General features: G+C 35.4%; 2 protein-coding genes across 3 annotated transcripts; both read right to left on the minus strand.

The window, feature by feature from the left end:
• Positions 1-1,327: 1,327 nt before the first annotated feature.
• LOC126910778 (chymotrypsin BI-like) lies at positions 1,328-3,211 on the minus strand. 2 transcript variants are annotated; one of them, XM_050694450.1, is made up of 5 exons: positions 2,959-3,211; positions 2,617-2,884; positions 2,163-2,261; positions 1,800-1,984; positions 1,328-1,514 (listed from the first exon to the last, which is right to left on the minus strand). In XM_050694450.1, exons 1-5 carry the CDS (start codon positions 3,184-3,186, stop codon positions 1,410-1,412), a joined length of 885 nt encoding a protein of 294 aa, XP_050550407.1. In that variant the 5' UTR covers positions 3,187-3,211; the 3' UTR covers positions 1,328-1,409. The 2 variants fall into 2 exon arrangements, with proteins under 2 accessions (XP_050550407.1, XP_050550408.1); XM_050694451.1 differs by having other exon boundaries at positions 2,163-2,257; positions 2,613-2,884.
• A 5,582-nt stretch (positions 3,212-8,793) lies between these two features.
• Positions 8,794-10,402, minus strand: LOC118267523 (collagenase). Its single transcript, XM_035581569.2, has 5 exons — positions 10,145-10,402; positions 9,791-10,061; positions 9,610-9,708; positions 9,312-9,499; positions 8,794-9,005 (listed from the first exon to the last, which is right to left on the minus strand). The coding sequence occupies exons 1-5, from the start codon at positions 10,370-10,372 to the stop codon at positions 8,901-8,903; spliced, it is 891 nt and encodes a 296-aa protein (XP_035437462.1). The 5' UTR covers positions 10,373-10,402; the 3' UTR covers positions 8,794-8,900.
• Positions 10,403-11,094: the final 692 nt, after the last annotated feature.

Below are 11,094 nucleotides of genomic sequence, written 5' to 3' on the forward strand. Positions count from 1 at the left end.
CTTTGAATTCTCATTTCATAACCAAACCAACACCAGCCAAACTCAAACAAACGATGTTTCAGAAACAACATTTGCTCAAAATATAGCTGAGTTCGTTGATACAGCCAGACTGAACCAGACACCACCAATTCAAATAACAGATTCACATGACGCCATCACGTCATGTGAATCATCACACAATGATATGAATACTATAATTTGTTAGCACTTCTGTTCCATCCACTCCTGTGCCACTCACTGAAGTTACTAATGTACCCGTCACACTTCAAACACGCAAAGTTTTAATAAAAGTTGATTACTTTTTTAAGAAAAAATACTGTTTTTTTTTGGCCTTTTAAGTTAAGTGTTTCCAATTCCCCCACCTTCCCCTATAGGTTACTTAAAAACCTTTTCTTTTTGAAGTAAGAAAGGAATAATAGTAAAGTTGACTTGACTTAGCGTAGGGTTTCGTTCAATATGATTTCCATATCAAGTTGGTTACTCAATATAAATTCTACATTCTAAATTGTAATGGAACTAGCCCGCCAGAAACTCCCAAAACCGCTGCGACTCCTGTAAGCCACGATCTACAATAGAAACAACCATATACACTATTAAGTCAAATTCAAAATTATTCCTCCGATAAAGTTATCTGGCGTTGAAAAAATTTGTTCTAAGTTTAATATCGGCCATCACGGCTACGAAACCGCTTCACCAGATGTAGTATAAGTTTTACTACGACTTCAATGCCATCAAATCCAAACACTTTTTTATTAATTCCTATTCATGCGTACAAATAAAAAATGTCCACAATTTTTCCAGACAACCTTTGAACTTGTACAAAATAGATATACCTAGCTAGGTAGGTGGTTGTAATCAGTAAACCAATAGACGACATTATTAATATTTATTTTTATCGAACTGATAGGTAATAATTATTAGTATAACATCATATTATTATTTTATCTCCTTTTAAAATCTCTAATACTAGTATTTCCCCAGTTATTATCTTACCTTGCAAATTTAGGAAATACCACTTCGAATGTTTCGAATTGACAATTACAGAATAGCCTAGCAGCTCTCAACAAAGCTCGTTCCGAGATGTAGATAGATTGGTATGACGAAGAATGAGCAAAATATTTCTTTATTGCCCTTTACTTCTTTACAATCGGAGTTTAACCTAAGTTTAACAAAATTCACAAAACATGTGTATAAAAACTACAAAAGGAATATGTGTTGGTGTATGGGTTGAAAACATTTAGGATTTTTGACATGTGCGTTTTTATAAAAGAAAAATATTGCCTGTGTACTTTGTTCTACTAGCCTAGTTTAAATAATAATGAAACCATTAATTTTTCATTGCATTTTATTATTTATCATTGACAAAAAAGTAGTCATCCGTAACCGTGGAACTTCTACAATTTGAGCACTTAAAGACGTTGGTTGATCCAGCTGATGAAGGAGGTAACTCTAGCGAAGGCAGCGGGGAAGCCACGCTGGCAGCCATCTCTATGTCCGAAGGAGGTCACACCAATCTAGATGACAATAATAAGTAAATTTATGAACCGTTTGACCAGAGTAATATCACGAACTTACAGAAAAATGGTGTGAAACAACGCTTGTAATGTGTTTGTGAGGTTACCGGAGACCCAATCACTCTTTTGGTGTTGCGGGTGTCCAGGGGCTACACCACGGCAGCAATAATTGCTTACCATTATCAGGCGATCAATCTGCTCGGTTATCTCTATATCCCATTAAAAAGGGTTGTTTTGATTTTTTTATTTGAAGGTAATTATTTTAGTTTATATAATGATCCATACCAAGATGCGCCTTCCGTTGCTGGTAACCACAAGAGGGCCACCAGAGTCTCCTTGGCAGGTGCTCCGGGCGTTGGCACCGCTAGTGCATACGTTGGAAGACTGGATCGTTATGAAGGTGTTGCGGCATACAGCGTTGGTGATCACAGGCAAGTTCACGTGGTTCAGGGTATCGCTGACGGCTCCACCTGGAATAAGTCCACAAATATAATGTAATTATTTAATTTTTTTAATAATACCAAGTATTTATATATATATATATATATATATATATATATATATATATATATATGTACGTACAGTATATTAATTGAATTGTAGTAACATACACATTTTTTTACTTCTAGAATAACTTATTTTTCTTACCATCTCTGGTACGTCCGAAACCAGATGCTGTGGCGGTAAAACCGGCGAAATCGTTGTTCAGCTCATTACCAGATGGCAGAGCAATAAAACCAACGCTGCCTGTAAATTAATAGGGTAATTTTAATATGACTGAAAATATAAAATTTAATACAATATTTTTTCCTGTGGGTGAGCCATATTTTGGCATGTGAATGGGCTGACTCGACCAGGGTAATGCCATAACCTCACAGAAAACCAGTGTAAAGCAATGCTTGTATTTTTTCCACCGTGTCAGTTAGATTGTCGGATGTCCTTTCCCCAAATGCTCAATGCTTAATCTTCAAACATATTGTTTGCCTTGCACACATTTCTCGTAAATTTTAGCAAAGGTCTTTTATACGTGATTTTGTAGAAATCTACACAAAAAAGGAGTAGCACTTTATACTGGTTCTAAAATTAATAAAAAAATACTTACTTGAAGTGGACACAGCAGAGGGTAAAGTTATCATGGCAATGTCATTGGTAATAAATAAAGCATTCCAGTTGGCGTGTACGGCGACATTGGAGGTAACCATCCTGATACCACCACTGAATATACGGATTGAACCAAGAACAACTGTCATGCTCCGACCCTGGCTTATACCATCATGCCAGCAGTGAGCGGCAGTAAGTACTCTCCTTGAGTTCAGCAAAGAACCACCACAAACACCCGTGCCTGCTGGAGCTTCAATGATGAGGCCAGCCTAAACATAACATAAGTAATTTAAATTACAACACTACTTGTGATTAATTTGTAAGAAAAGAAAATATTAAGTACCTGGTAAGGGAATTGTCCAAGACTGGCACTAGATCCCCCAACAATTCTGGAAGAGCTTAGTTCGGCTTCTTCCTCAGCTTTGCGAATCTTCTCAGCTAATGGTATTCCGATCTTATTGTGATAATCGTATGCAGTTATCATTTCAAGATCGATCACATCCTCGAGGTTGATGTTCCTCGCGGAGGCGAGCGCTGCCAGAGCCAAGAAAGTCAAAGCTAGGAGTTTCATGTTGCCGGTAGAAAGAATGAAAATTCAACAACTGTTCAGGGTATTTATATGCCCCCAATCCAAAGAAAAGATTGATATTAGATTATGAACGTGTGAAAAATATAAGTAAAGTTAAGAAATTATCAATGGATTATGATTTAGATTGTTGCCAAAGATTTTAGACTATGTTAAATAATTCTGTATTTCCCGGTTTTGTCACTACGGCCAACTGCGCACGTCCCCAGCAATTGGTCGAAGGTACGCTTACATAATTACATACTAATTGATTATTTATTTTCACTTTTAGTTAAATAAAGAACTTACTAAGAAAAAAGTATGTGATTTGGGGTCATTACACTTAACGTTATAGAATAGAAATATTTGAGTACAATCTATGGTTTTTCATCATTGTGTACATTTGAAGATTTTTATAATTTGAACTTTTACAACTATGAAAGAATTCTTCTTATAATCTTAATGTACTTATTTTAATGACTTAAATATTAGCAAGCACATACATTAATAATAATTAATTATAACTGGTAGTGCAATAGATTACGGTCCCTTAAAATGGGTTGCATTCAAACGATTGCGCACCGAATGAGAATATGATAGATGGGTCCAGTGTGAATTCCTTGCAAATTCTGTGGAAATCTCTACTCGCTCACACTAGATATAAGTTTTGCCTGTAGTTAAAACTAACTAATAACCAGTTCATCATAATCATCAGTCTGTTTTCGCCCACTTTTGGACATAGGCCTCTCCAAAGACACGGCACTGAGCTGGATCTTCAGCTCTACGCATCAAACCACTGCCAGCCACCTTACGGATATCGTCACTCTACCTACCTGGAGGGCGCCCTACACTACGCTTGCCTAGTAACTAATAACAAGTACAAACAACATTTTTCTGATTATATTTATTCTGGTGTGTACCAAGGCCCAATTTTAAGCCCCTTATGTTTTTCATCTGATGATCAACAATCTTCAGCTCAGTTTCCGAGTAAGAAAACGCCCTTTTTACGCCAATGACCAATACGTCTACGCATAAGCAAATTATAATTGTTGGTTTAATAACTATAAATATATTTTAACTTTAAATATTGTTAATACTCGGATTACCGAGTGATCATTCTCGTGATCTCTTTTACCCATTCGTAAGTGAATAAAGTTAAATCATGTTATTTGTTCATGTTTTGTATTTACAAAACAAATAAATTCCCCTTAGGGTACAAAAGGCGTGACGATATTTATTTTATAAGTTTAAAACCAAATTCTGTAAAGATCTAAGATTCAGATAAAGATCGATTACTGACGTAAAGTTTCTGTTAAAAATGTCGATACAGGGATTATGGATTTGGATTAAGATCGGTGGTTAATTTTATCCGTTAGACAAGCTGCAGTGTTCTTATTAATGTGGCAGGCTTATCCCATAAAAATACTGAGTAATATTGTAGGTTACAAAGTGAAAGTCAAAATTATTTATTTTAACTAGACCGGGAAGGCACTTTTGTACGTCAAAGTAAATATAAAGAAACGTCGGTCAGTCCTCTAGCAAAGTTATTTGCTTGTTCCAAGTTTAGAGCTTTCTTCTATGGAGAAGAACAAGCAAAAAACTCCATAGGCAGCTCTTTTCCAATCAGGTTCATAATACAATTCTTGGTTACATTGTTTAAACCAATAAAGGCTACAAATAACTTAAATGTGCTTCTATCTATACATATAATTCGTAGAAAAGTGCTGTCTGTACATTGAAAATAAAAATTAAAAAAATAGCAGTTATTGTTATGTCGATGTCGAACCCAAAAATGTTTAACTTTTTTTTTGTCTGTTTGTCTGTTTGTCTGTTTGTCTGTTTGTCTGTTTGCTGTTTGTCTGTTCGTCTGCGCGCTAATCTCAGAAACGGCTGATCCGAGTTGGATGCGGTTTTCACGAATATATTGTGGGATAGCTTAAATTTACATTTAGTGTTTGTTTCATGTCAATCGGTTCATAAATAAAACAGTTATGTCAAATTAAAGAATCACGTCGAACATTCTATGCTTATACCATTAATCTCCGCAACTATTTGACGGATTTGGTTGAAATTTGGTACAGATATAGTTTAGAACCTTAGAAAGGACATAGATATATTTTTATTTCAAAAATCAAAAAATAAAAATAAGAAATAAATTATTTATAAATAATTCTATGTCGATCGTTACACGACTTCGGTTCATGTTATTGTTTTAATTTATCGAAAAAAGTAAATTAGTAAAAAGGTATGAAAAAAATAATATCAATATAATAAAACATTTTACAAAGAAAATGCTCTAACGGAGTATAGATAATTCTATGTCGATCGTTACACGACTTCGGTTCATGTTATTGTTTTAATCATCGAAAAAAAGTTAAATAGTAAAAAGGTATGAAACAAAACATCAATATAAAAACTTTTAGTACAAAGAAAATGCCCGAACGGAGTATAAATAAATAATCCAAGTTGTCTTTATCCTCGATAGATGGATGATGGATGGATCGCGCTATGGTTTCGTTACGCATTTGGTTGGGTATCGGCCGAGCGCTTACGGTACTATCGTAGAAAAAGTGTATTATCAGTCGTATGATTATTTGTCTGTAGTGGTCCTGCTGTTTCGTATATTCTAAATTGGTTTCGTTGTATTTGTCAATTAATAAGTTTATTTGTTGGGTTTTCCTGGTTTTTTGGTTAAACTATTTAACGTAGGTTTAGTTTGATATCGATTATTAGTAGTTACTGTAGTTAGTTTTTTTAATAAAATTGTAAGTCTAATATTTTTTTTACAATTAGATTAGATTTAAGTCGTTTCTTTTAAATTATTTAGTTTAAGCTTGGTTATTATAGCATAGAGGATAGGTTGTAATATAGTTTCTTTTTTAATTGTTATAAATTCGTAATTCGTAGCTTTCTTTAGTTTTAAGTTAGTTTAAGTCCGTTTTTAAACTATTTTTTCAATGCCCTAAGTGAGTATACATCTATTAAATTCAAACGCAGAGCTCATTATGTTGATTTTTGAAGAGTTCCCTGGAATATCTTCCACATCTCATTTTTGAAGAGATCCCGCGAGATCGGGAACTATGTGGTTAAAACCAAAAATTTGCCGGAAGTCACTATTCCACGCGAACGAAGTCGCGGGCAAAAGCTATCATTAATATTATTTTAGAATAATGTATTACGTATGTATTCACATGTATTGGTGGGCATACCCTCTATGAAATGACGTGATTGGAAAATACAAGTAATTATCATTGTAAAAAACCAAATTTTATTTATCTCAAACATTAAGAAATGTATTAAAATCGGAAGTTTTAATCTGCTGATACGGTAAATTAATCGTTTTTATTTGTTCTTAATCTAACGGCAACGTTTATGAAGACCATATAAATACCAGTTGAACTGCTGTTGTATCCAATATTCATCTAAGAGCAATACCAAGCTCATGGTAAGCAAGCAAGCAATCAAGCAGATATGGATATGTTATTGCCATTACTTTTGTGTGTGTGTCTATGTTTGTTACTCAATCATGTCAAAACCGCTGAAGGGATGAAATTTGGAACAGGGGTAGATTATGGTTTAGAAGTTATTCCAATAGTTCCACTGCCCAGTTTCTCTCGCCCCGCACCATGACCTGTACCAGAGCACGCCACTATTACATACTCAAGCTTGTTCTCCGGGTAGTCCTCGCAATGTACCTAATGAACTAAGTGTTGCTAAGTCTTGATTGTGTATTGTGAATTTTCCAAAAATAGAATGCGTCATTGGAAAGTACAATTAGGTAATAGAAATCAGAATGATCGCAAAAGTGGAAAATTTAATCTGCTGATATGTGTAGATATAATTAATTTTCTTTTTGATTTTTGAAGGCGGGAGAAATCATTGGATGATTTTACCCCCTTAAAAAGAAAAAAAAGCACCTAATGACTCACTTGGTTTCTCTCTCTCTCAATTTATCCTAGGTACCAAATATAGACAGCCAACAATTTCTAAGTAAATGACTCAATTGCCGCCTGGGAACTTAGAGGTTAAAGTGAGAATCTCCAATCAACTGAATTTGATTACAAGATAACAACGAAGATAACAATTTGATTGAGCAATTAAATGGTTTCACAATAAGATTGTATAGGTAGATACCTACTTTAGTATCTGTAGGTACTATGGAGAGGAGCAATAATAATTTGCTTCAATTTTGGAACAAAATGTCACAATTCTGGCTTACCTATGTCGCTTCATTTGCATTCCCCAATCTCCGTTTAAGTACATTATTTAATTATTTTTTTTAATTTTTAGTACCTGTAAGCCAGTTCTGCAACAAAACAATATTTTTCTAAAGAACATAGGATTAATTTTTAAGCGTTTCCTACTTCAAAAGGAAAAGCCAATAAACAAATTCGCGATCTCTTAATTGTTTAATATTATCAGTCTGTCCTTTAGTAAGCTAAGATTAATTATTTTATTATCTTTAAGATATATAATTAAGTGAATCGGCATAACCACATTAGATTATGGAGTGCAAATAAAAGCTTGAATTTGAAGTGATAAGATACGGTACTGTAAGTAAGACTACTTTTAAAAGTAATCGTTCTCATTATTATTCTGACACGAAAAAAGTAGGGATGGTGATAAAATGTATCCTATTTTTTTCGTTTGCCGTTACCACACACACAGAACTGCGTAAGCGTGCCGTCACCGCGCCGACGCCGCGTACGAACGTACACACGGTATGACTCAAACAGAGTTAATAAGGGCGACAGCGGCGCAGGGGGACGTGGTGGCGGACTACGCACGACTGCGGTACGGCGTTTTTGCTTTGGAAACAGAACGAAAATGCTGTAAGAGCGCTGTGGACCTCGTGCTAACAGTATTTTTGGATTGACGTTATGGAATATAACGTACGACAGAAGATTTAAACGTTTATTGCTGGGTTGGAGGTGTCGTGAGAGCGTGACATGTCTTTAACTGCGCGGAGGCGGCGCGGCGACAGCGCGGTGACTGCATCGTATACTTTTGCTGGTAGTAGTATAGTAGCAAAATACTGCATTTTAATATGTATATTTATATTTTTTATGTATTTCGTAGGTAATTTTGATGAAGTGAAAGAGATATGTAAGATACATAGCAGTTGGCGTTCCATTGTCTCTGCCTACGCCCATGGGATAGAGGCGTGAGGTTATGTAATATGTATGGATCGCCTGACCCTAAAAAGTAGATGTGTAATTTTTTATGAGGTAAAGTTAACGATTCGATAAGGAACAGCTCATTTAATTTATATTATTTGTTTTCAGCTAGGCATTAAGTATCCACTTTAGATTAGGTACTCATTATCTCTTGTTGCATAGTGTATCTTTTTAATTAGGTACCTATCTTACTATACAGACGAAAGATATGAATGATTGATTGAAATTATTTTTTGTTGGCACGTGACTAATGTTGTATGTATTTTTTTATGTAGTGGGATATACAGTTTCAATAATGTTTTTGCTTTTATATAATTTATAATATTCCTTTAATTAACGGCTAATTGATATTCATTTCTTATCATTTTGAGTTTGGGTCATATTATGGAATGCTTTATTTTGGTTATATATACTAAACAAATAAAAATAAAAAACCTTGTTATAATAAATAATAATATTTTATTTGATCTCATAACATTAAATCTGTTTGACTTAGAAAAAACATTGCCATTAAACGGCTTCGTTCAGGTCACAGTTATTTGCTTAAAGGCGTTGGTTGATCCAGCTAATGAAGGAGGTGACTCTGGCGTAGGCACCGGGGGCACCAGACTGACAACCGCGACCAGATACGAACGAACTGACACCGACCTGTTGAAATAGAAAAATAAAGTAAATATATTCACTAATATTTGTTTCTCCCGTTCCGAACGTAAGAAGTACAGCTATATTAACAAGACTAGACTGCACGGTTGGCGCGGTGACTAGGTAACTGGCTGCCGCGCAACGTGTAGCGGATTCGATTCCCGCACGGAGCAACTCTTTGTGTGGTGCACAAATTGTTGTTTCGGGTCTGGGTCTCATGTGCATGTGAAATTGTATGTTGAAACACACACATGAGAAAATCTTAAAGTGGGGCAAAGGTTAAAAAAAAAACAAAACAAAACATTAACTTACCAAGATACGTCTGCCACCGCTGGTCACAACAAGAGGGCCACCGGAGTCACCACTGCAAATGTTCCTGCCGCCAGCGCCGCTGGTACAAATGTTTGATGCCTGAATGTAAATCGTGAAAGTCTCCCAGCACACAGCGTTAGAAATCACAGGCAAGTTTACGTGGTTCATAGCACCGCTGACACTTCCACCTAAAAAAAGATTTATTATTTCATGTGTCTTTGGATACACACATTCAAGGTTTTGTCAAGAACGTTTCACTTTATGTCCAGTTATTTATGGAATGATTTCATTTTCTTACCATCTCTGGTGATACCGAAGCCTGAGGCAGTACCAGTAAATCCGACAAATTGGTTGTTGATCTCATTACCAGAAGGCAGTGCAATGAAACCGATGGTAGCTGTAGCAAAAACATATACGTTATTATAGTTAATCAATACTAATAGAACTTATTAATTTACTCAAATAAGAAAATAACTCACAAGATGTAGAAACAGCGGATGGCAAATTGATCATAGCAATGTCATTACGGATCATGCTGGGAGACCAGCTTCCATGCATAGTTACACTTGAAGTAGTAAGCCTGGTGCCACCGGTATAAAGTTGAACAGAACCAAGAACAACTGTGAAAGCCCTGGCTTGGTTTTGACCATCGAACCAGCAGTGAGCAGCAGTCAGGACCCTTCGTGAGTTGAGCAAAGAACCACCGCAGACACCAGTTCTTCCCCACGACAGGTCAATGACGAGACCAGCCTTAAAATAAGCTTGAGGTTAATATGTAACTTTTAAATAAAATAATCGCAATGTAGAATATCAGTAAAAAAACCGGCATTAACCTGGTAAGGGAATTGTCCAACACTGGCTGCAGATCCACCAACAATTCTAGAAGGGTTAGCGGCGGCTTCTATCTCAGCTTGTCGAATTTCCTCAGCTAAGGGTATTCCGACTTTGTTGAAATAATCGTAGGCGGTGAGAGATTCCAGATCGATCACATCTTCCAAGCCAATATGCCTTGCGGAAGACACCGCCACTAAAGCCAGTAATGCCACAGCCAAGACCTTCATGTTGCCGATACTAAAATTGAATGAATACACTCTTAAGCTGCAGACTGGTATTTATAATGTTATCTAAATAAATAATCCTCTAAGATTATGATCATTAAAGGATTGAATTTCTGTATCAGGAGCTTAAAGAAGACAAACCACAATGCATTAAACTTGATTGATGATAAAGGTACTTACTACCTAATTTTATCTTTTGTCCCTGTAATTAAATGCAGGGGAAATAACATTTTCCAAACGTGACTTAGTTTAGACGAGGAGTTTTTGTTTAGTCTCCCAAACGATACCCACTTAACTCCTGGTGTGCCGGAATGCAGATCTACGCGAGACACAATGTGTTTTCTATTGTGTCATAAGTATGTATGCTAAGTTAAGCTAAGTTTATACTCGACGATTGTCAGTTAAGAGTCAGCCAGTCAGTAAAGGAAGAGTTTTAAATAACGAAGCAATACTATAAATAATGAAGTCAAAATCAAAATCAAATCAAATCACCTTAATGCATCCATAGTGTACAGTGTGGTCTACAATTCTACATTTTTTTTTATTTTTATCTACTTACATATTAATTGGTAACACATTCATTTCACTGATTGTATTTATATAAAATAAACAATTTTCAGAAGGTTGTGATAACTATTGTGACAACATAAACTTATGATGAATTATAGATTATTACGATTTGTTAACATAAGTCAATTAACTTATCACTCAATTAAGTATCTCAA

The sequence above is a fragment of the Spodoptera frugiperda genome, chromosome 6 (genome assembly GCF_023101765.2).
Source record: "Spodoptera frugiperda isolate SF20-4 chromosome 6, AGI-APGP_CSIRO_Sfru_2.0, whole genome shotgun sequence".
NCBI lineage: Eukaryota > Metazoa > Arthropoda > Insecta > Lepidoptera > Noctuidae > Spodoptera > Spodoptera frugiperda.

Excerpts from the sequence above, each read along its gene's own strand:
- LOC118267523 (XM_035581569.2), bottom strand. The coding sequence starts at position 10,372 with ATGAAGGTCTTGGCTGTGGCATTACTGGCTTTAGTGGCGGTGTCTTCC. Across the intron at positions 9,500-9,609 it reads CTTCGGTATCACCAGAGATG|GTGGAAGTGTCAGCGGTGCT; the intron begins GTAAGAAAATGA and ends ATCTTTTTTTAG. Across the intron at positions 9,006-9,311 it reads GCGGTGGCAGACGTATCTTG|GTCGGTGTCAGTTCGTTCGT; the intron begins GTAAGTTAATGT and ends CTATTTCAACAG.
- LOC126910778 (XM_050694450.1), bottom strand. The coding sequence starts at position 3,186 with ATGAAACTCCTAGCTTTGACTTTCTTGGCTCTGGCAGCGCTCGCCTCC. Across the intron at positions 2,885-2,958 it reads TTGGACAATTCCCTTACCAG|GCTGGCCTCATCATTGAAGC; the intron begins GTACTTAATATT and ends TGTTATGTTTAG. Across the intron at positions 1,985-2,162 it reads TTTCGGACGTACCAGAGATG|GTGGAGCCGTCAGCGATACC; the intron begins GTAAGAAAAATA and ends GACTTATTCCAG.